The sequence below is a fragment of the Scomber scombrus genome, chromosome 3 (genome assembly GCF_963691925.1).
Source record: "Scomber scombrus chromosome 3, fScoSco1.1, whole genome shotgun sequence".
NCBI lineage: Eukaryota > Metazoa > Chordata > Actinopteri > Scombriformes > Scombridae > Scomber > Scomber scombrus.
In genome coordinates, this window is record NC_084972.1 from 16079751 (window position 1) to 16104755 (window position 25005).

At 39.3% G+C, this 25005-nt stretch overlaps 3 protein-coding genes across 5 annotated transcripts; 1 reads left to right on the plus strand and 2 right to left on the minus strand.

Annotated features, from left to right (window-relative positions):
• Positions 1 to 2470: 2470 nt before the first annotated feature.
• Positions 2471 to 3768, plus strand: gpr84 (G protein-coupled receptor 84). The gene is given in 2 exon segments (XM_062416422.1): positions 2471 to 2855; positions 2858 to 3768. Coding segments are annotated over 2 exon segments (1242 nt in total). The 3' UTR covers positions 3715 to 3768.
• Positions 3769 to 8352: 4584 nt separating this feature from the next.
• stat2 (signal transducer and activator of transcription 2) lies at positions 8353 to 18649 on the minus strand. Of its 2 annotated transcripts, none has more exons than XM_062442621.1 (24): positions 18464 to 18649; positions 17544 to 17682; positions 17296 to 17440; positions 17065 to 17160; positions 16439 to 16531; positions 16254 to 16332; positions 16025 to 16104; positions 15767 to 15918; positions 15345 to 15503; positions 15159 to 15248; positions 14554 to 14613; positions 14387 to 14407; positions 14168 to 14261; positions 13782 to 13829; positions 13569 to 13652; positions 13345 to 13443; positions 13091 to 13226; positions 12089 to 12141; positions 11509 to 11594; positions 11249 to 11385; positions 10914 to 11102; positions 10697 to 10751; positions 10408 to 10499; positions 8353 to 9394 (listed from the first exon to the last, which is right to left on the minus strand). In XM_062442621.1, exons 2-24 carry the CDS (start codon positions 17672 to 17674, stop codon positions 9165 to 9167), a joined length of 2409 nt encoding a protein of 802 aa, XP_062298605.1. In that variant the 5' UTR covers positions 17675 to 17682; positions 18464 to 18649; the 3' UTR covers positions 8353 to 9164. The 2 variants fall into 2 exon arrangements, with proteins under 2 accessions (XP_062298605.1, XP_062298597.1); XM_062442613.1 differs by having other exon boundaries at positions 18459 to 18649.
• Positions 18650 to 21847: 3198 nt separating this feature from the next.
• apof (apolipoprotein F) lies at positions 21848 to 24533 on the minus strand. Of its 2 annotated transcripts, XM_062444378.1 has the most exons (3): positions 24384 to 24531; positions 23614 to 23838; positions 21848 to 23571 (listed from the first exon to the last, which is right to left on the minus strand). In XM_062444378.1, the coding sequence occupies exons 2-3, from the start codon at positions 23798 to 23800 to the stop codon at positions 22460 to 22462; spliced, it is 1299 nt and encodes a 432-aa protein (XP_062300362.1). In that variant the 5' UTR covers positions 23801 to 23838; positions 24384 to 24531; the 3' UTR covers positions 21848 to 22459. The 2 variants fall into 2 exon arrangements, with proteins under 2 accessions (XP_062300362.1, XP_062300353.1); XM_062444369.1 differs by having other exon boundaries at positions 21848 to 23838; positions 24384 to 24533.
• Positions 24534 to 25005: the final 472 nt, after the last annotated feature.

Below are 25005 nucleotides of genomic sequence, written 5' to 3' on the forward strand. Positions count from 1 at the left end.
AAAATGTCTACAAATGTATTAATTGTTATTTAGGAGAAGTGTATTGAAACTTTACTGTAAATGTAGATTATTAAAAAAAAAAGAGAAAATTACATGTTGGGGCTTCCTAATTGTTAAATAAAAACAAAATTATAAATGAAATCATTAGAAATGTTGATCAGTGAATTCTTTACCTTTTTGTTCTTTTCTTTTGAAATGTAATGAGATGTGGCATTAATAACAATAAATCACACATGGATTTGGTTGTACATGTAGTTTAGTAATATGATAATGTGAGTACACAATGTACGCAATGTGAGTAATGTTCAGATATTTTTATAATATTTCAAGACATTTTCTGTTTTGACACACATTACAATAAATTAGTTATAAGTGACAGTTACATCACAGATACTGTATATAAGACATCCATTTGGCTTCCAAACTATTTGTGATCAGAAGTTTATTTGAGTTTCAGTGCATTAACCAAACAAACATTAAGAAAATGGAAGTCACAGTGTCTGTGGAGAACAAAGAGAACAAAGAGGATGCACATAAAACCATCTGACAACAGGAAACCCAATACTCAGAGCAGTTTTGAACTGCAGGTTGGTCAAATCAAGTAGTTCAAAGACGCTGTTTTAGGCTCTCAGAACTTGTGATGGTCATTATTCACAATGTACAGTATGAGATGTTAAAGACTCAGTGACTAATTCATTCATTAAAAAAATAAAAATAATAATTGATAAAGTAATTATTAGTTGCCGTTCTAGTCTTTATAGTATCTTACAATGTCTGTTTGTTGCCGTTTTACTTCTCTGTTGTGGACAAACTACAGAATACTGACCCTGTTTGAAAACACATCTTTGACATGTCTGTATTTCAGTTTCTTGTCATTTATAGACTGACATACACGCCAATACCGAAATATCTCCAGTGAGCTAATATTGATACCCATACATCAGCTGGGCCAGTTCATCTTTATGCTTTACTTGACTTCCTGTACATTGCATCATATAAATGCAATAACTAAAAAATGAAGTCTCATCTTATTGGATCAATTTAAATACAGATTAACATTTTGGACCATTTTAAACATTGTTTGTGATGTTGTTTATATTAGCTTTGTTGTGTGTCATATCTCTGTAGTATTTGTTGTGCTGTACTCTTAAAAGATATCTTAATCTCAACGAGACTACCTAATTAAATGAAAAAACATATTTTACTTACAGAATACATGCTTTCAATATTAAGGCTGTAAAACAAGTTACGTTTATGTTTAGTTTTAAAATGATACTAAATACATAAATATGTTTATTATGAAAGACATACGCAAGATCTTTCTTCCTTAATGTATACACAATTCGGAAAACCCGACTTCATACAAGTGTGAGTGCACTTGAGCAACACAGAGGTCGCTTATAAAATGAAACGCAGACAGGAAGTCAGACAATCAACCACACCAGATCAGCGCAGCGCATGACACAGCCACACATCAGCTTTTAGACAGACAGGTGAGGTGCGGTGAGAAATTTAACATTGTTTACATTCATGAGTGATTTTCAGCTAAAATAAGGGATTTTATTTGCCTTAGAAATTACACTGTAGATAAAATTTATTGGTAATTCTTTATTTATAATCATTTAGAATAGCTAATGTTGAGGACTGATTTAAACTTACTGGACAATTTATTTCAAATTACTAGAACCAAAGCAATTGCACACAGTTCTAAATGAGAATATATAAGAAATTATCTTAAGCTTGAAGAAGAAATGCACGTTTGGCCAGAGATGTGATGTAATCAAATGATGTCTGAGAACAACACCTTGATCTAATGACATCACTGCCCTTGATCATTACTGCCTCATGATGATTTCATCTATGGCTTTTGTCTGAATGTAGACCCTCCTCCTGTTGTGAAGTTCTGCAATTAACATTGTTAACTGACCACTCAAGAACCACCTCCCCTCACCAAGGTATCCCTTGATCTCGCCTGTGGGTTACACTGTAAGGTCTGAATGCAAATGCTCTCCCTTCCTGCCTTTTGTTTCTTTGCTGATCACTGCCTTGGTATTACTGTATGAAATGCCTCCATTTCATTTGCTCTGGGTCAGTCCACTGTCTCAGACCCACTATGTGTCAGTGTGCTCACCGATATCCTGGGATATCAATAAACATCCAACTACACAGCAAACTTTGAACAAGTACTTGAGTGATTTTTCTTCAACAAGCTCTTTTAAAAATGTTGTCATTAATAAAAACTTTGCTCAGAAACATATAGTGAATGGACAAGAAAATATACCGAAGGCAAACAAAGGTCTCTGTCAACAGAGAGTTTTGTTCAAGAGGAAGTGGAAACTAAGTATAGCGGTCTGTAACTTCCCTTTTCACCTGCTGTGATTGCTGACATTGCGTACTGTTGGGTTTCTGTTTAAAAGGAACTTTTCTTGAGATGAGTAAACCTATATTCTGATTCTTCTTACTTGACAGAATGCTGATGAACCACACAAACCAAACAGAGGATGACCTTTTCTCCTGCTACAGTCCGTCAGTCGTAGGTTACCGGTACTTTGCTGTGCTGTGGGGATGTGCTGTGACCATCACTGGTACGGTGGGAAACCTGATGACCATTCTAGCCTTCGCCTTAGACCCACGTCTGAGGACTCACTTCAACGTGCTCATCGTCAACCTGGCTGTAGCTGACCTCCTATACTGCGCCGTACTGCAGCCCATCTCAGTTGATTCCTATCTACACCTCAGATGGCGCAGCGGGGAGCTCTGGTGCAGCACCTTTGGCTTGCTCCTCTTCCTCTCCAACTCTGTCTCCATTATCACACTCTGCCTTGTAGCGGTGAGCCGATATCTCTTGGTTGCAAAAACGTGTTTGACCGTGTCTTCTCTGACCGTGGTCTTACTCTCCTCCTCATCTCAGCATGGGCGCTGGGCCTGACCAGCTTTGGCCCATTGTGGCCTGTTTTTGTATTTGTACCGCAGGTGTGCACATGCAGCTTCCACCGGACCAGGGGTCGCCCCTATTCCACCATCTTGCTCTTCTTCTACTTCTTTGTAGGCCTTGGCTTCGTTGGTGCATTCTATCTCCTCATCTACAGACGTGTCCTCATTGCCTCACAGGCTCTACTCCGCTACAGGCTCAGCCGACGATCATCCCAGAAGAAACCAGCTTTTTCTGTACAAATGACCAATGACAGTGGTGTAGAGAGTAGCATGGCCAACACGTGTAGCTGTGAGATGAGCAGCCATGAGGATCGAGCCCAAAATAAGGATGCGATCACCTGTGATAAATCTCCCCAAAAAACCCAGGGTTCTACCGAGGCCAGATATCCATCTGCAACCAACAAGCCTTCCCCTGATATTGCCCCTACACCACCTTCAACCACACCTGTTCCCACCACTGCAGCGTCTACATCCCACTCAGCAACCTCAGGAGATGATGCTGAAATTAAGCATGTGACGCGCATGTGTTTTACTGTTTTCCTGTGTTTTGTGTTCTGCTTTGTCCCCTTCCTGTTGCTCAACATAGCCGATAAACATAATCGCGCCCCACGGGTACTGCACATGTTCTGTGCAAACCTTACCTGGCTCAACAGCTGTATCAATCCCGTGCTCTATGCTGTCATGAATCGACAGTTTAGACAGGCCTACCATGTGCTGCTCACCAGGGCTGCTGCACCCTTCACCTGCCTCTGGACCTGGTGTTCAGCTCTGAGGTCCTAGACTCCTGAAACTTTATACTTGTCTAATGTTTATGCTGATATAAATCCTGTATGATATTCCCTTCTTTCTATTCAGTAGGCGAAGGGGGAAAAGTAAACCAGCGTCACTCAGAAAATGTGTTATATTTTATTTATGTTGCATTACAAAATTGTCAGACTGCTCCATGTGATTCACAATTGTCCATTATTATATTTAAAACATGTTTTACAGTGTTGTTGTTGCTGTTTGCTTTTACAGTGTGTATTATGTATGATTAAAATATGTGTTTATTTTATGAATAGAATAAATTCTATTTTGTAATACATTTTCTATAGTGTTCGCAACAGTTCATCAAACAGCTATTTGCAACCATGCACCTTTACGTCATCACTTTTCCACATGTATGTTACATCATATAAAAATCCCCCATTGTTACCAAATCAGTGTATTCTTCGCTAAGACAACATGACTATTTCGGTAATTCAGGAACTCGTGACTCAGTTTCTCAACACTGTGTAGCCTCTTACATGCTGACGGTAAATGACTAATGATAAAAATAGTTCACGTGATCTGAGCTTTGGTTTGACATGTAGGTGGATTGAGCATGTGTATGCTTGTTTGGTTGTCAAGGAATTTGTTTATTGAGAAAACTAACAGAGGCAAAGAAAATTCATACTCATAAGTCCATCTTTTACCAACTGATACAACGTGTGATTTATCTTACAAGAAGACTAAAAGTCTAGAGCCACGTTAGCGACCGTGTGAGGCTGTAATGCCATCAACAACAAAGCTGCTGATCAACAACAAAGCTGCTGATTGGAAGAAAAATAACACGTCTATTCTTAGGCCTTCTACACAAGCTATTGTTTTACTTTGGAAAGAACAAAGACACTGAACCTAACGGCAGCATTATCTGGGTGCCACTAAAATATTAACACCTTGCTTGCCTGTCCTTAAAGTTTAGTCGTTTTCAACTTTGACCTCGTTGGTGACCTTTCAATGTGCAACCAACAAGATGATCAACTATTTTGATAATTGATTAATTGTTTTAAATAACTTTTTAAGAAAAAAGTCCTAATTATCCAATTCCAGCTTCTCAAATGAGAATGTATTTTTTGGTTTCTTTAGTCTTTTAGGATAGTATCATATAATATGTATTTATCATATATATGTATTTGGGTTATGGACTGTCATCTTGGACTTTGGGAAACAGTGACCAACATTTTTCACCATTTTCTGATTTTATGGGACCAAACAACAAAATATGTTACCAGTCTGACAGGCCAACCAGATTTGTGAATACATATTCCTCCTACCTGGCACATGTTACTGATGGAAACATCCTCTACACCTTGGCTCTGTACAGTGCTCCCAGTCTCATCATGCTGTGAGAAAAGTTCAAGAAAAGAGGGCATTACACACAAATCACTGCTGTTTCAAATAATTTCACTCACTTCAGTTGAAAAGATTTGTAGTAATTATGTACTTAGTGCAATTTCTTTCTAGTCTGTGATGATTCTCATCTTCCTCTTCTTGGACCTCCTTCCAATGCTTAGTCGTCACATTAACATTCAAATGAACCTTATTATGTACAACAGCATTGTAAGTGAGTGCATCCTTGTTTATTTGGCGCAATATTTACTGACCCGCTGTCCTCAGGCCAGTCCTTGTTCATTCTGTTGTTATCCCGAGCTGTTACTTTCAGTTCAGTACAAAAATCATAAGTTTAATAGCTCTGCATTCTGTTACTTATGACAGAGTTGTGAGATTATGGTTGTTTCTGTCTTTTAATATGCTTTAGAGGGGAGTTAGCTCCAGTGGACCTCCACTGCTAAAAGCCACTGATCTGGTCAGCGACAATGGTGATTTAATACAGTCATATACCCTATATTTAGCTGTATTGCATAGACAGGCATAGATTTGTTTGTACTTGTACTGAATCCCTTTCTTACAGGCCCTTCAAGTCTTGGAGAAAAGAATGTAAATGACTCAAAGCATGGCCACTTCATTACCTAAATTGAAAGAGTATGTCCCTTGTACTGTGGCTATTTTAAGACATTGTTGAGTGTCCTCACACCTGGGGGATAGGGCGCCAAACATTAGACGCAGTGCCCACAGTTCCCATACACCCAGGGACTTGAACAGAGTACAATATCTCCCTCTGAAATATAGGAGTGGAAGTATGAAGTAGCATGGAAGTAACGTTACTCAAGTAAAGTACAAGTACCTCAAACTTGTACTTAGATACAGTACTTGTAAATGTACCTAGTTACTTCATCAAAACGCCTCTAGAGCTAACCGCTAACTTATCTGCTAACAAACAAGAGTTTATATGTGCTCACCTGACTTCAAAGAGCAACTGGCTTGTGTTTCTGGTTATCTGACAACCACATTGTGGTCAAGTATTCACTGTCCTTTTAGCTCTGGTTTTGTCTCTTCCAACTCCGGAGGAACATCTGTCTTCAGCATGTTAGCTGTCCACATGAAACTCACTATGCTGGGCGGCAGATGGGTTACCATCTGCCTGTTTAATGGGCGGAAACTCAACCATGCACCCCATAAAGATGCAGATTTGTTTCTTATTAGGGCCCGAGCACTGACAAGTCAGTGAGGGACCTATTGCTTTTGCCAGGATTTTTCTCTTTTATTATTATTTTCGCTCTTATGCCGCCAAATGAATCGCATTTTTGGCGGCTTGAACATACATGAAAACTCATGAAATTCTGCACACACGTCACAGCTGGTGAAAATTTATTTAATTCAACGTGATTGGACGCAAGCGTGGTAAGGGGACTCGCTAGCGCCCCCTAACGTCGGGTCATGTGACCACAAATCCTCTCGGATCGGCATGAAATTTAAATATGTTACAGCTCTCATCGGATCATTGGGAAATTAATTTTGTGGAATTTTTTTACCAAACAGGAAGTTGACCACGCGGCGTGGCGTGCACCGATTTTCATTTTTCGAACACCGCTTTGAGGACTTTATGATGTTCACAGAATCATGAAACCTGCCACGTAGGTTTCAAATCATGAGCTCTTTCATCTGATACCACATTTGCCCAACATTTTGCCCCAACAGCTCAGTAGCGCCCCCTAATGCCTTTTCCCACCTAGGATGTACTGACAAACTCTAAAACTCACCAAATTGGACACACTCGTCAAGACTCACAAATATTATTTTTTGGTATAACCGCAACCTTTTAAGTGCAAAAAATGACTCTACAGCGCCCCCTAGAACATTAAAAGTTGCAGCCCCGCCTTCTACATGCACGTACATGAACGAAATTTAGGATTCATATATATCATGACCAGACGCACAAAAAAGCCTCTTGGACCCATACCTTAAGTCCAACAGGAAGTCGGCCATTTTGGATCACAGGTGCATTTTTTCCGCCATTATCCCCATTTCCAGGCCTCGTTCTTTAACAAACTCCTCCTGCAGTTTTGACTGCAGACTTCAGATTGGAACTGTATCATCCTCAGACCTTGATTATGTAAACTTGATGACAGATTTTGCCTACGTTATACCAGGTGGGCGTGGCAGTCGTTTGTTTGTATAAACAAACAACTCCTTATAACTCCTCCCTTTCCCGTCTTCACAGAATCACCAAACTGACCACATAGGTTCACACTCAGGAGCACTTTAATTTGAGACCATAACTGCCCCTGGGCGTGGAACAACAGCTCAATAGCGCCCCCTAATGCCTTTATCCATTTTGTACATTTTCACAAACTCCTACACTCACCAAATTGTACACATACGTCAACAGTCACACATATTGACTACTGACAAAGTTTGGGATTTTTAAGTGAGAAGATGACTCCACAGCGCCCCCTGGAAGATTTCAAAGTTTAAGCCCCGCCTTCCACATTGACATAGAGAAATGAAATCGACAAGGCCTATGTATTATGTCCAGACGCACAAAAAAGCCTCTTGGACCCATAGCCTAAGTCCAACAGGAAGTCGGCCATCCAGACTAAAATGTTCAATATGGATGATTTTTATTATTATTATAGTTTTACGCCTTTTTGACAGCCTAAACATGCCCCAAAACTCACCAAAACTTGCAATCATGTCTGATCCGGCCCAAATTTGCTATTTTAAATATCGCGGAAATGGCTGACGCAAAAATGTATTAATAGCGCCCCCTAGAAAATTTTAAAAATCAAGCCCCTCGACTCAGATTGACGTAGACAAACAAAATTCGGGAAACACATGTATCGTGTAAAGACGCACTAAAAAGCCTCTTGGACCCATACCCTAAGTCCAACAGGAAGTCGGCCATCCAGGCAAACATACTCAATGTTGATGATTTTTTGGCCCTTCACCCACATTCCTTTGTGCTGAGAAGTCACCCAGACAAATTTGTGGTCTTAGTTTGCCATCTAGTGGAGACATTAACCGCTGCACACAATGTTCACTTAAAGGTATAGGAGCAAAGACATCTACATGCCAGTTTTGACAGCCCTTCGACTGCCGCACGCAACGACGTGCACGTACGGCGTTACAGTTGGGGGGAAACCGGGGGGGTGCGAGGGCCCTTCGACACTGCTTGCAGTTTTAATTTTAATTCATTTTGTTTATTTTAACCTACAATTCTCATTAATGCTGATTATCTCTGCATCTCTGTTGCAAATATCTAACTGTAATTTAATATAAGTTCATATCTGTTTATTTTTCTTAATTGATGTTAATATCAACAACATTCAGTTATTAGTAAACAGAACAAACAAACAGTCATTTCACATTTATTGGTATTAACAATTCATTTTGATTTATAAATGGAACAGATGAATGTTAAAGTATATAAAGGGAGGAACTGCCATGTTTAAGGATAGTGAATCACAACCAGAACATGTCAGAGAGAAACAACAGGTATAAAACAAATAATGTGCAGTCTCAATTATGTACAATACCTCAAGTGATCCTTTTCCCTCAGTTTAAAATGTCAGATTTATGACATTCTTTGGATGTATGAAAAAATTAAAAAACTGAAACTGAAACTGATACTGAAAAATCCAGTGTCCCGAAATGCTAATTGTTTCATATCTTTTAGAGTTTAATATTTAAGGGGTCTAATAGAGGTATCTGGGACACTAGTGGAGTGGCTATGAGTCCAGCTCATTCAATTATCTCTCTTTAATGTCTTCAAATATTCTCACTGAACCACATTTAACAATATGACAGCATAACAATTTGGAATTGTAATGGCTATATTCTGATGATTTCCAAGTAAACGTGAGCAGTCAAATGCAGATAACAAAAGTTTTTCATAAATATTCCCAGTCAGGATTAGCAGAGTGGCTGTGAAGTATTTCATAGTAAAAAAATATTCAAAGCAAACTATTATGTCAGTGCTGGATTTGCTATGTATGCTACAAGTTTGTGACATGTATGTAAGAAGCTAAAAGTAAAGCTGATGATGAGAGAGATATAGTGATTTGGCTAAATTAAACATCAACAGATGCTTATCTGAACATGCTTCCACAGGATTGTTGAGGCAGACAATGAAATGCTTGAAGACTGAAATCAGGTAGCATTTGTTCATCTTGTAAGATGTCAGTATCATCAAAGAGGTTGGGGTTGTTAAGATACAAAAGTAAATCGTCCTCTGGGTTTCCAACCGGGCCAGACAGCATGGGATCAGGAGGATATGTTTCCAGAGAAGACTCCAGAGGATGAAGATCGTTGTTTTGTTCTGGGACAGAGAGAGGGACAAGAGAGAGAAACTATTTCTGCTGCTGTGGCCATGTTGTTTATTTCTGGTACTGCTTTCACTGGGAAAATGAGAGCAACAGAGGATGTAATGTGCTACGCAGCCAAAAACTACTAAAGACCATTGGTGCAGGAACGTGTGTACAACCAAGATTTGATTTAGTTTATAACATACTCATCAAATGTACTTTGATGATTGGGTGATTTATCATAACTAAATTATTCCTGACTACATTTTACTAATTGCACTTAATTTATGTTTTATGCTTGTATTTTCTTTTGTTTGTTTAATTTGTGCAACAGCTGTGAGCTCAAGTACATCACTTCCAAAATGCTAAATGCTGTTACTAGCACCAGGGCTGCCAACACCGGAGGAACAGCGGATCAGCTATCCTGGCCTTTCAATTATCTGCTGGAATAATTTGTCAAAAATACATATTTGTGAAAAATGTATACATTTGTGAGAAAATGAAAAAGAGAAAATGATGGCAGACATGCAAGATCGTCTTAACCTGGACCCTGGTGATGATGCATGGCGGGCCTGACTAGCACTATTACTCATAGTAATAATCAAAATAGCAATAATGTAGCCAAATATAGCTTTTCATGATTGATCACTGGTGATTGATTACTGGTGGGGTTTTTTTTTTTCTTCAGTTGATTTTAATAGATACATCAAGCAAAGTGTTGGTTGTTAAATGCAAAATCAAAGGGTTAGTCAAAAACAGTAAAGCTCAACCACACCACCTCCATACCTTTAACATAGTATGTTCAGACTACACGCGCATGCAGTAGAAGCGGCCCCACAGGTGGCAAGTAAGAAGTTTAACTCTATTTCATAGCTGTCACCTGACATCTATCTAGATCCAGCATTCCTCATACACCGCAAGGCCGAAATAGAGATAGCAAGGCAGAGCTTTGTGATGAAGGGAGGTAGAGCAATTTGTTTGACGAGGTTTTTAATCGGATGGGACAGCAAGGAGAGCCATGACTCACCAGCTGCCTCTCCACACGGGCCATTGTTTGGCTCCAGGCCTTCACCCTGTGCCATGTCAGAGGACATGGGTGACTTAGCCTCCAGTGTGTTCCTACATGACCAATGATAAACAGTCATTACATAAAAGGGTGTGGGTACACTACTTCTTAGATTAAGTAAGTACTTTTTGTTTTGTTTTTAAGATATTTTGTGTAAAACAGTATATTTAAAATATAGGGGACTTTTTTTTTTATTCAAACAGGCAACACACTTTAAATCAGCCTGGAAAAAATAAAATAATATACTTACTCCTTTGACACAAACATCAGCTTGGTTTTGATGTACTTTATATAAGGATTTTCAGCTGAAAAAGAAGACGAAGTTTAAATGTGATTTAATGTGTCAGATTCATCTCCAAAACTCTAATTTTACCAATCACAACTGTGAATATGTGAGTTGTGTTTTTTAGTAGGGTTTTTTATGTGACAAGCAAAAAGTATAAGGAAAAGACTGATGCTGCACTCACATCCAGTTTTGTCAGTGTAGTATTTTCCAAAAGCCTCGCCTTTCGGGGTGTTGGGATATAAATAAAGTAGCGGATTTTCTGGGACATTTTCAGCTTCTAAGATCTGGAAATTCCTGATGATTTCATGGAAGGGAATCTGGCAAAGGTCAACTTTGGTGAAGGGCTGGACTGTCTTTACTTCAGGCTCACCTAGAATAGATAGAGGATGATCACCCATAGAAGAAATGTGAGTAAGGATAATAAAACTTGCTGCTTGTTTATATTGTATTTCTTAACCATCCTTGTCATAACTCCAAAATATTTTGCAGCATTGTATTGAAATAAAAGCATCTCACCAGTTGAGGTGGTATCCACCCAGGAGAAGGTGATACCTCCAATGACACTTTCACTGAAGCGCAACAAGAACGTGCCTGTCTGTTTTTTCTTCAGGAGGGACTTCTCTTTGCCTTTGCTCACAAAACCCATAATGAGGCTGAAGTACAAATGAAAAATAATATTCAATCACACAAAACTCCTCAGTTTCCCAACAATTAAAGACATGAGCGTAAGTCTGACTTAAACCAGGACTTAAATATGTTCAGCATTCTGTACATACTCATCCCTCCACAGGTCTTCAAGATACGTCTTCACCATCACCAAGATGCCATCAAACCACACCCAGAATGTGTCGGGACTGTTTTCCTGCAACAGAATCGATAGAAAGTCTCATCAACACACACAAATAGAGTACATACACAAACGATAGTTACAATGCTGATATATAGCAGCTAATATTTACCATGTTCACTGCCTTAGTTATTATAGCAAACATGTGTATTAGCCCTCAGTACAAAGCACAATTGAGGCTGGTAGGAATGTCATTTTTGCTGGTATTTGATCATAAACCAAAGTACAGGCCAAACTGCATATCTGACCTGATGGTGGCCCTTGATGAAAAACTAGTGGATCACAATTCATGGTTTTTTACAATTCATCCTGAGGGGAACATGAGTGAGTGCTCCAATTTAATGGAAATCCATGTAATAGTTGACAAGACTACTCATTAAAAACCAAAACGTGAGCGAAGCAAATCACTGAAGTCTAGATATTTCGAGTTGTGTGATCGATAGAATGACAGTGCCATTCCACAAGCCATGCTGCTAACATGCCACATTTCCAAAAATCATTACTCTTACCTTGCTAAATTTGGACCAAGCTACTTTGAAGGTGTCATAGTTCTGCTGCCTTCCTGATGGGTGAAAATGAATAAATTACGTATTATGCAACATACTGACACAATCATGTTTACGAGACATGAAGGATGCCAGATTATATTGTCCAATGAGAATCATAATCTACACAAACTGCACAAATCTTTGCAGGTATCTTCATAATTCCAATCTAATTAACACACATAAAACACTTGAGACTAGTAATAGTGGATGTGAATATAATAGGCATAAATTAAACAGCTATCATAAATAGTAATCTGAAGAAGTTGTGAAAAATGATGGTGCAAACACACTATTTAGCTTAATTTATCTTCCCTCACATCCAGTGTTTCCTCTCAATGATGCGAGGGAATACAGATAAAAGTGAAACTGAATCTTTTGATTTGGAGAAAAGATGGTAAAATACTGCCAATTTACCACTTCCCCCAGTGGTTAGAGTAGAGCATGGTTTGTATGGTCAGCTCTATTCTTGTGAGAAATTGTATGAATAATTTCTTACTTCACGAATGCACACGGAGTGAAGTGCAGACCAGTGTGAGTTTCAGCACAAGTTCATTAAAATTACAACATGACGTGCAAATCTCTCCAGTAAACCATGCTTTCAGCTATCTTTTGGAAAGACTGACAAAAGCATTTCGTGAATAAAGCACAGTGTACTGGAGAAGAGTTGTGCGACGTAACTGAATTAACATTTTTCGCCCTCCAATCAGTGATAGAAAGGATGCAGCTTCAAGTTTTGTCAACATGTTCCTGGTGATCAGAAGTGCTGCCAAGGGGGTTTTATTTTATTTATTATTATTGTAAAGCCAATCAGTCTGAAAATACCAGATCCACTATAGAAATGTGTATCAAAATCAAATGAAGATGTCTTAGATGTTTACTTATAACATGTTTGAGCTTCATCCTAATTTAAAGACTAAACAACCACTAAAATAAGCAAAGACAAGCAGCTGAAGCAGGACTTACCAAAGAGTTTAACTGCAATCATTTCCAGCTGATCATCATTCAGACCACGTTTGGTGGCAAAGAGAAACTGCCAGCTCAGCATCTCTCTGAATTGTGGCCAAGTGGCAGCAGGAGAGTTGGCAAAGAACATGACGTCCTGGAGACACAGACACATTAGCAACTAACATTCATTTCTGATGGCTTACAACAGCATAACAGCACAACTAAATTGCGAAATGCTGCAAAGTGTGTGTTAATAATTTGTGATTTCTCACTTTGGTGTCCTGACTGATCATGTTGAACCACAGGACAGAGGCCCAGGCGCTCTGCTGCTGGCTGGAGTTGGAGATGATGACCACTGGGAGGGAGGATGCCTATGTTGGATGCCAGGGGAAAACAACTTTTATTAAGTCCCAGATGCAACATCAGAACAATAAACATGGGTTATTATGGGTGATACTTCATGACATTTTCATATAAGGATGCAGAAGAACTCCACCTGCAGATGAACTGACACGCCTTTCAGCTCAAACACAGTGTTGAAGTAGATGATGTGCAGCTCCTCTGTAACACTCAGAGAAATCTTTCAACACACCACACACACACACACACACAGATCATTATACAGTTATTTACACTCTTCCTCAATTATTAATGGTTGAGATAACATGAATGAGTGATGGCATCTTCAGTGTTGTCAATGTCAACTCACATCACTGACTCCTTTGCCGCCACCTCCACACTTCTGCTCCTTCAAAGTCTATGAGCAAAACAAATTCAGCTTTTAAGTCTTTTAAATACTGGAGTTGCATGGTAACTAGCTGTTGGATGAGGCTCGAGGCCTTTACGTGTGCATTTGAGAATAGCATCAACAATCATATAATACAAAAATACTGGGATTACCAAGCCCAGGCTGTAAGGTACAAATAAACTATATGGAACACTATGAGAGATCTTATTGTATAACTCAGTGTTATCAACAGTTTATATTGGTGTCAGATCTGTTACACAATTAGTGAAGTAGACAAGTAAACAGTAATTGTGTTTTTCTTTGGTCATTGTCACAGAAAATTCCTCTTCCAAATCAGTTTCACTCACTAGATGTCTGAAGTCTGCCACCATGCCTCCGCTCTGGCTCTCTGCCATGTTCAAGGCTTTGCTTTTGGTCCCCAGGACATTAAAACGTCGATACCTGCAGGCATGACAGGTTTGGTCAAACAAATGTACATACAAATACAAGCTTGATACAATGTCTGTGGAAATACCAGTTGATATAAAAGCTAAAGTTAAATAAACCTTTAAAAAAAGAAAACTCACCCTTTGAGCTGAGGTGCCTCCCTAATTTCAGGGGGAAGAACAACACAAAAGTGACCACAGGGGGGAGACACAACATCTGTCCTGTATTGTTTGAAGCCAAGAACTAAAGGCAGCAGGGCTGCTCTGAGTAAAGTGGAAGTAACTCAAACTAAGAGGGGGAATCTCACCTGTCCATGGATACATCTACTTTCATGGAGTGGTTCAGCTCAAGAAACTTCACAAGGAATCTGAAAACATTATGACAAGCATAAGATACAGGAAGATAACAGAATGTGGAGAAACAGGAAAATAGCACCACTCTCAAGGATTTTTTAAAGTTTGATAGACTTAAATCACATTTGGGAAAACAACAGCAAGTAACAGTAACAGCTTTAGAAAATAGCATTACATTATCTTTTTTTTCCCCTATTATCCTCACATCAGTTCAAAATAGCTAATGTTTTTGTGGTGAACTGCAATCAACTGCAGTCCAAGTGAGATTAAGTGGGTTAAGCTCCACTATAAGCCAGTAGATGGTTTTGTTTGCAATCTTTCAAATGTCTTCTATGCATCCTCTTCTTTAGAACAACAGTCAAAGGCCTAATGTGAGCAACCATCATGCTAATTATTACATATTTAATTATGAAAACTGAGTGCCATATTACTATCAATGCAATGGTCAAACTTTATGTATGCAAATGTATATACATGTGGATTACATTACAAACATGTCCAAGAGTAAATTTAGATAAATACATGGCAACAAAGGGATTACCTGAAGTGGCACACTGACCTGGTCTTAACAGAGAACTGGACATTTGTGCGGAGAACCAATGGACCTTTCCCCTGAGGCATGGATGGCTGAGTCTCAACCACAAAGGCACTTCAAGAAACAATAAAAAACCTGTGTTAGGAAATTTTAAAAGGAAATCATAAGAGAGTGAGAGAGCATGACGAATAGTGTCTTAGAGACATAGACCTCTTAATTAAGTCTTTCAGAAGAGTATCTGCTCTCTCCTGCAGAGCTGGTCTGTGGACCTTCACAGGGTCGTTGTCATAAGACACTTTTCCTACCAGCTCCTCCAGTTTACCAATAAACTCGCGCACTTGGAACAGACACACTGCCACACAAGTGAACCTGCAAAACAAGAAGAAAAAAGCTAAATAGATTATGTCCACACAGGCATTACATGTAGATAATGGAAAAAAGAACTCATGATATTGGCTGTCTTAAATTCCAGCCCTAACTTATTGGCTTCATACAATTAAAATGATAACTGCAGGTTTTGCTCCAGCCTAGAACTTCATTTAAACAGTCTGTGATGTAACATTTATTATTTATGTTATTTAAGTAAATGTCCAAGATTAAAACTAGTGTGGAGCTTGTGGAGATGAAGATACCATTTCTCTAGCTGATCCAGGCAAACATTGTCTGGAGCTCCAATGCAGGATTTCTGTTGCCTCCTCTGCCACTCCACCAGCTCTTTCTTCACCAAAGTGTTGATCAGGTCTTCAATCCTGTCCAAGAGCTTGTTTAGGTCTGTCAATGTGCTCTAGGGAAGTGATTATATGGTTTGGGGAAAAAAAATGAAAATAATTAGGAGTATAGTTGGACTGGTGAGATTAAGGCATTCTTAAAGAATATCAATAACTTCTTACCTTTCTACAGTCATTGAGTCTGTTGACAAGTGATTGAAGAACTTTCATTTGTTGGTTCCTATCAGCCTCGTCTCCCCTAGCTGAATAAAAGTTTCCGGAGTGAGATCACAGTTTCCAAACAGGAAAGTAAAAGACAACATGTATCTGAGATTCAGACCACTTATTACTCATCCTCAGAAAGCATCATCAGAGCATGCAAATATTAATCAGAACATTTAAATGCACTTACCTTCCATCGTGTGGGTTTGGTATTTAAAATCAAACTCATCTTGCTGCTCCTCCAGACATATCATTGTATGTTCCATACACTATATTCCAAAAAGTACAGAGAAATGAAAATCAATTAACTGTAATATAGTTCATTTACAAAGTACAATATAATAACATTAAGCAACAAAAATAAATAAACTGCACCTGCACGTCATTCCTGAGGCCGGCCATTTTACGTTCAAGGTCCTGCTGGCTGGTTGTTTCCATGGCTTCCTCTTCCACATGCAAAAACTGGACCTGAGATTAATCAGGAACAGGCATGCAGATAAGGAAACATTCAGATAGAGATAGAGATAGAGATAGAGAGAAAAAAACGGATGCTAAACGTACGTAATTAAAGGGAACATTATTAAAATAGACTAAAATATTCTTTAACCAAACTGATGAAACTGTAGAGATGACGAGAGACTGTTGAGAGACTCCTCATCTTTGGATGAAATTGGAAGTTAGAACAATATCACTACTAGGCTGAAAATATTCGCTTTTCAGCCCATATGCTGAGTCCTGCAGTTTATATGTTTATATGTGGAGTGCATGAACTAAAACAAAAGAACAAATTTGAATTCACACCTTACAAATAGTCTTTGTAGACTTGGTTTTCAATCCTAAAACATATGTATGAAGTTGCCTTGAAAAAGTATCATCATTCGACAAGTGCTGTTTCTTAAATGTGCTGCATGCATGTATTATTTTCTTTGGTATGCTGCCTGGATAGAGGAATGTTTCTGGTGTATTGTACGTGTCAATAGTTTGATGTAGTGTTGCTCAACCTGTTGATCCAGATCAGCAGTCTGCAAGATCTCCTTCTCTTTCTCCAAAAACCATGAGATTGTGCTTGCCAAGGTCATCGGGTCATCCTGGTACTTCTGTGAGAGGAGAGAGGTCATATGGAGGAAGGTCATCAGAGTCCAAGTTAATTATGTAAAATGATTGGCACAGGCAGGATAATGAGAGAAAACTACCTGGGCTGTTGACTAAGCACTCTCTAATAACAGACAAACCTGAAAGTTATGTTTATAGCGTCTAATGTTGTGCTGCATTAAGAAAGACTCCTCTTGTACAAAGCGACTGTGCTGGATATCCAGGTTCTCCAACAGGACCTGGAACAGGACTATGGCCAAGTCTTGGTCCCGCGCTGCTCGTTGCCTAGAGAACAAGAATACAACATACAAACACAATGCATGACCCATAGGATCAAACATTTATGACTCTGATAATACTAACGGTTTAAGAGATAATACTGCCTTACCACTCCTGCTTCTCTATCCAACCAGACAGGTAGTGCCGAACATCCATGGGCAAAGCATCCCTGTCATAGAGCTCATGTAACTGCTGTGCGTAAACAGCGGGCAGTTTCCTCAGTCTTTCCCACTGAGTCATGCTGATTTCTACAGAGAACACACCAATATGCACACAAACAGCCAAATGACATATTAATGACTAAATTCAGTGATCAACAATCATATACAGTACCACCTAGGAGTCGGCTAATCAGCTCTAAATGTATTCTGCAGAATGACAATAACCCCAAACATACAGCCAGGGTTATAAAGAACTATTTTTAAGCAACAATAAGAACAATAAGTCCTGTAATAGATGGTTTGAACCACATGGACCTGATCTTAACATCATGGAGTGAGTCTGGGGTTTCATGAAGATCAGAAACATTACAGAGAAAGTTTGGAAAGTTCTCCAAGAAGCTATTCAACAACCTGCCTGCCAAGAGCATCGAAAACTGTGTGCAAGTATACCGAGGAGAGCTGGAGCTGTTCTAAAGGCACAGTGTGGTCACACCAAATATAAAGTTATTTTCTGTTTATTGCACTTAATTTGATGTCAACCAGTTAATAAGACTATTCATGGCATTATTTCCGAAATCATTTACAACATTTTGTGCCTAAAACTGTTGCACTGTGCTGTGAGTCCAATCAAAATCCAAACAATGACTGTTTCATACACGTTTGTAATCGACAGCCGAGGGAGCAAAGTGCAAACTGTTGTTATGATTTATGGTTTGTAATAGAGGCAAATTATGTGATTGTGTTTCTGGTAGTCTACTGAAAGCTGCGACCGAGCGCAATTTATTTGTATGTTATGTATGCTAATGTGAAGGTTAGCTCTTCTCAAAACAGACAGACGCATCGGTAATGACACATTTACTCACCTTACTTCATACGCTGCAGTCAGTCCGATTTCTCTCAAAAAATGTTGTAGCTAGGAGCGTTAGATGATCATTTAAGACAGGCGCATAGTGAGCGCTTGTTTTTCTTCTTTACTTGGTCTCTGTAAATGCTGTTCGGTGTTTATAAAGCCAAACAACTTCCAGTTGCAGGCGTCTGCATGTTATTTCCTGTCTTTTTACTCAGTTCTCTGTTTCATTGGATATCTACTCGTTCCTCCCAGCTGCCTCATCAGCTACTAACCCAAGGCACCATTTTGGCTCTGACGTAGTGCAGTTAAAGCGGCATCAGGAGCCGAAATGTCTGAATCCATCCGCGCAGTTTCCTGATGAGCTCAGAACTAACAGTTGATTGGTCGAGTCGGACAAAGAGCAGAACGCGCTATTGGTTCACGCTCACGTCACTCACCGACGAGGAACAGAGAGCAGAATAGAAACTTATGGCCTTGTTTTGTTATTTCCCAGAAATGACGTTTTGAGACGGATTTATCGAGAATAGGAACGTGTGACGCAACAATTTGAATGTCTTTTAACGTATTAACCACAGTACAAGTTGTGTCTCTTTGATACGCTTTCACCACAAAATGTTTGTCTTTTCCCTTTAAAATTGTTGACATCAGAAATAAGCCTATTCAATACAGCAAGTGCTGTATACCGCAATAAAAAAACACGTAGTATTGCATCCAAATTGTTTAAATTGTTTGTTCAGGAAATAGTGTTCACAGTATGGGATGGAAAGTACCGATTAGCTATGCAGGAAAAATTCCATTGAATCGTTATTACTGATGGATTGAATTTGGCTTTGTTTGAGGTGAAATTAATTTGATCTATAAGAATGCGTCTTTTAAAGGTTTAAGTTCATATGTAATAAATCATTCTGGAAGATATATAAATGTAGTGGGGCAATAATTATATCCCTCTGAATGCAGTGAAGTTATATGTATGAAGCATATATATTATATATTGAGACTCAACTAAAGTACAAGTACCAAGACCTGTAAATATAATTATTAGCTGGTTTACACCACTGCTTGTACCTCAAGTTCGTTTACTTTATAGATCTGTGCACAAAATCAACATTTTGTTAAAGGTACCCATTTGTGTCCTCACAATTTATATCAGCTAACTCGTTATTTACTGTTTAAATGTGTATAATTTATTCTGTACACACAGAGAGTATGGAGTATCTTCGAAATAATAAGCCTGTTTGTGTCATTCCTGGCTATTACCACTGTAACAATAACTATAGCAGTGCTTCTATTCGTCCATACAATTCCCACAGTCTCCAGCAGATGTCACACTTGACACACATTCCATGATGCCAGTTAAGATGTCAATTAACTGATAGGCAATGAAAAACGTTCCATGCTGAATCTCATCATAATGGGATTGTAGAAATGATTGAATTAAATTGACTAGTTGTACATTTTGTGCAGTTTCCAGGTTGTTTAATTCACCTTTATTCATTGACTATGCAATTAAATCCTCTGTGTTCTTATCATCTCTAATAGTAACAGTCTTAGTGAAATTTAAACTCGCACAGGTAGAATTGGGTGTTTTTGACTGGTGTCCCCAAGGTTCCCACCACATCGGTATTTTTAAAAAGGAATAATTAAAACAGAAACAGAAAACAATGATATGAAGTCATTAGGAACAAATTGATTAACAAGTCATGAAAAGTTTGAATGACAGAATAAAGCAGCTGTAAGATATTAGAAAAAATACCTCTGAGGATTGCAGGTACTCCAGTCGGTAATTTGTGTGTAGCCTATTTATGGAATGTAAATGCCTTGTCAGGTTAGTTAAAGATCTCCACATTAGCCATAGTTATGCCCCTATAAACCTGACTGTGTAAACAGTATTTAGCACACTGCTGCAGATGACTGGTCTAGGTTTAGAGAAACTGACAGTGAAGTCACAGCACAGTATCAGCTACAGAGCATATACTATGTACAAACGCGTCTTTTTATATAGTCTATGCCACAGAGCCACACTTCTGCTGGAGCTGGAAGTCAATCACTCCTTCTCAAACACACCCGACAAACACCTTTACCTCTGATCTCAACCACCTGCAATCATCTGAGTACATGTAAGCCTACGGTTCAGCACACTTTATGTTATAACCTGCTCAGCCAGCTCCCTGATGTCAGACCTGCCTTTGATGACATCAGAAATACATAATGTTAAATCTGTAGAAAGATGTGAAACCTGAGAGAGATATTCAAAAGTGAGGCGCTGAGGAGTTATTTTTCTCCTTGCCAAGCAGACCTGTTATCTAACATTATCATAACATTATCAGATCCATATTTAGGGATACTAGTGTGATTCTTTAACTTAAATCAAATCCTTTTCTGCCATTACCAGGAAGCAGTTGCATTTTTCCTTTATTACTTATCTGACCAAACCTGCTTTATCTTTTTCCACCACGTACATTCAGGGCTAAACTGATATAGCCTATAAAACATATGTTTTATAGTTAGCCACTGAGACTACCAGATTTTGGTAAGCTGACAGGACAATGCTCAGAATCAGAAGAGAGATTTCTAGTTGTCCATTAGTTATCATAAATAACTTTGCTCTGTTTAGGATAATCACTCAGGTTTTTGACAATATTTTGCTAATGTGTATCAATAATTACTGAACATGCTCTGTTTCAATTTATATTAAAAAAAATCAATGCATCCATCTTTGTAGGTTGTCCTATTCAGGGTGCTAGAGTCTTTCCAGCCATGCACTGAGCAAGAAGCAGAAAACACTCTGGGCAGGTTTCCAGTCTATCACAGGGACAGGCATACAAACACATTTCACTTTACCTCTGATGCATGTGGTTAGACTGCCGGAAGACATTTGGAAGAGCACCAGTGTTACTAATAACCTTCACGATGGCACCATTATATTTAGATGCCCCATTAATCCAGCACAGTGCGACAGTGAGCCAGCATGAAAAATACCAAGACCCTGAAAAAGAGGCAGCTAAATAGAAATCAACCATAGCCATTTACACCTCTGTTGAAAAGGTTTATTCTTTCTCTTTATGTAAGATTACAGCGTTTATCCACTGATACACCTTGCTGCCCCATAGTAAAATAAATTAGCCTTAATAGTAATAATCAAAATATCATGGAGTGTAACCCACTTATCAGTGTGGTTAACTTGAAGTTGTTTGTAATTTGTAGTGTTTGTACTTGAACATGGTCATGATTAATTGCTGAGCATACACTATACTATGATGTTGAGTGCTGGGGCAGAGGTGGAGAAGAAGGTGTTATTTGTTTCGTGTGCACCTTCATTCATCTTTACACCTGTAGAAGGGAGCTACAGAGCATAATACTCTTTAGGATATAAACTGCACACCGACAGCCACTGCACGCACACAGATTTAATAAACACTTTAATTAACATTTAAAGGAGAACATATAAAACAACAAAATTCAGTTCACAATCTATTGTCCCTGCAATTACACCAGAGGTGGGAATGTGACTCTGACCCGACAGAAGGTTTTGATAGGAAGGAAGAAAACTGGTGGACGACATGAACACAGGGGGGAAAAAAGGGAGGGTAAAAATCAAAGTATTGAGGGTTTTAAGGGCTGAGTTTCCTGAGACCTGTTCTTTAAATGTTGCTGCTTAACATGATAAATTGTCCAACTATTGTATCCAGAAGATTCAAAGCTTATTTTCTGAGGTTACTTATTGTTAGATTATTGTGACTGTTTACAATTAATGTGTCATGTAAATCACTTTATACTTAAATTATATTTTAATAGCCTTTAGATTAAATTGTCTCTCTTTTTCTCTGAAAGTCTTAAACAGTCACATTTGAGAAAGAATAATTATTGTGCAAATTGTGTAAAATTTTCCAAATTATCTAGATTATTTAAAGTCTGGTCAAATATTTTGTTACTCTGAAACCATGTCAGTGAACAAACATTGATCCTCTCTCGTTATTTTAAAACATAAAATATACTTATTGCCAAAGCATCAGTCTACTGTACAGTGATGACACCCTCCTCCCAGCTGAACTGGTTCACCAGCACATCGTCTTCCCCCTTCATGGAGTTGAGCAGATACTTGACTCCAGCTTTCACTCCACTTTTCATCCCTGCACCCAGGGCATAGCCTGCCACCCCAGCAGTCCCCCCTGTGGCAACCATGAGAGCATCTGTGCCGAGGTCAACAGCAGTGAGTATGGCTCTCTCCTTGGCAGTTTCTGAGCAGTTGACTGAAGCGTAATACACAGCTGTGCCGAGGTTGTAGAGGGTACTGACTGCAGGGATCCACTCTATTACATTGTACACACGCTCCTCACTTTTGTTGATACAGTTCCTTTGGGTGCTGCGCCTCATTCGTCCACCTGAAGCAGCAGGGATCAAAACATCATCCTCCGTACTGCACTGATGGATCCAACACTCAGACTCAGAGGATTCAGAGGGCAGGATGCGACTGCCTTTCTTCAACACTGCCTCATACTTGCCAGGTTTTAGTCCACTGCTGGTCACACCAGCACACAGGACATCCAGTCTCTCACAGGTGTTCATAGCCTCCTCCAGTCCACCTGTGGCTCCGTCCACAGCTGTTCCAACCAGTGTGGTTCCATTCACACTGGTCCAACCCTCACAACGCTCCTCCTGCTTAGAGGTGTCTTGTCCCATCATACCTTCTCCCACCACAGCCAGCTGCTGAATGTTGAACATCAAAGCCTCTATGTGGCGCCCTGCTTGATCCCTCTCTGAGGTGAATGCTGCTGATACAGGTGCTGGCGTGGATGTTGACTTGCTCATCCTCCTCTTTATCAGATCCTCCACCTCCATCAGGAGCTCCTCTGTATCAGTCACTCCCATCAGGTCATACAGCTTGAGCACCAGGCTCTGAGCCTCCTGTGGGCAGCCTGCCACCACCAACACGGGCACTAAAGAGAGACCCAGAAGCTCCTGTGGGAACGCAGAAGATAATGGGTCGTCCATTGTGCTGGCAGACAGTAGCTCCCCACAGCTGACATTCCTTTGAATGTGGAGATGATCTTGAATCTGTCCCTGAAGCTTTGCCCTGAGAACTGATAGGACATGTTTGGCAGACTGGACTCTCTCCTCTTGTTGTGCTAGCACTGACACAGGACCAGGCTTTTTTGCAGATGAGAGACCAAGCTGAAGTCGGGAACTCCAGAGAGCCTGATCATCCTGTTTGGTTGTCTTTTCTTCAACTTCATGGATGTCAGTTTCTGGGAGCAAAGTCTTCCTCCGAGCCAAAGGAGGTGGCACTCTGCAAAGAGCATGTTCATTCAGCAGGAGCTGGATCACAATCAGCCAATTGAACTTGGAGAACATCATTCGACCACTTGTTAGAGCTCTTTTCTGAAACCACAACACTAAACAGAGGAGGATAAAGAAATACAAGCCAGCAACATAACAAATTAGTCATCATTGTAAATAGTTAATAAACAGTTTCTTAAACAAGAGTGTCTTCTTAATGTCATTCAAAACGCAATTGTAATCCTGCAGTCTGTTGTGTTTATCCTGTACTCAGTCACATGATCTAGTTTCCAGCCAGTTTTGTGGCAGAATTTGTATTTGGTAAAGTTTTTTGTCTCACAATTAAATCCCAATGTAATAAAACAAGCTACATGAATATGTGTTTTAAAAGCAACTATTAAAGACAACAGCAGTGTCAATATATTAGATTTATATAGAAGTTAAACAATGATCCACACTGCAAACAAACAAATAATCAATATTTTTAAATATTTTTAACTATGTTTCAGATTTTTTGCATCCTACTATGGAGCCTTCACGAAATGAATGCATGCCCTATTTTTTTATCCACTCACTACAACTAAAAATAGAAATGTTTTTTCCACCCACGACATAATTTTGTTGCTTTTTTTTTTTGATCCAGTGGCAGTTATTCACCTACCTTAATAATCAGATGTCAAGTCCACAGCGTAACAGTGCGACTGATACGTTTTCACCATGTACTGTAGGATGCTTTTGTTTGTCCTTTTCCCCCTTTTTTTTCTCCACAGAACGTGCATAGCGATCTTCTTTCTCTTTGCCTCCAATGAGAATCTCCTTCTTTACACATGACATCCCACAGCCCTCCCTCTGTCTCATCTGTCTTTCAGCTCTCCGTTCTCTTTGGCCTCATTGCTCAACGGAGAGACCAGGGCTTGAATATTGATTCACGTGGGGAAAGTCCATGTGTACTAAAGCAGTTTTGTTTGTCTACCCTGCTATCCTCTCATCCGCCCCCCTCAACCCTTGCTCTATCTCCCAGTCTGTATGTTTTGTTTTTGACCCAAATACTTGAAAGAAATCCTCCCTCATGCCGTGAGCAAATTTATCTCTTACAGCAAAGAATGGAAGTGAGGAACACAGGGGCTATCTGAGGTAAAGATTACACAATTAATTTGAAGTTGAAGCAACCAATGTAGAAAATACAGCAATTGTGTCATAAAAAAGAAGAACCAAAGATTTTTATACTGAACCTCAAGCAGTGTGTATGCTTCTTTCTTTTTCTAGTTGTATTTGTGCCGTGA

Coding starts and splice junctions, on each gene's coding strand:
- stat2 (XM_062442621.1), bottom strand. CDS start 17,674: ATGACTCAGTGGGAAAGACTGAGGAAACTGCCCGCTGTTTACGCACAG. Junction 16,532..17,064: donor CTGCTGATCTGGATCAACAG/GTTGAGCAACAC, acceptor GATTAATCTCAG/GTCCAGTTTTTGCATGTGGA. Junction 15,919..16,024: donor GACTCAATGACTGTAGAAAG/GTAAGAAGTTAT, acceptor TCACTTCCCTAG/AGCACATTGACAGACCTAAA.
- apof (XM_062444369.1), bottom strand. CDS start 23,800: ATGATGTTCTCCAAGTTCAATTGGCTGATTGTGATCCAGCTCCTGCTG.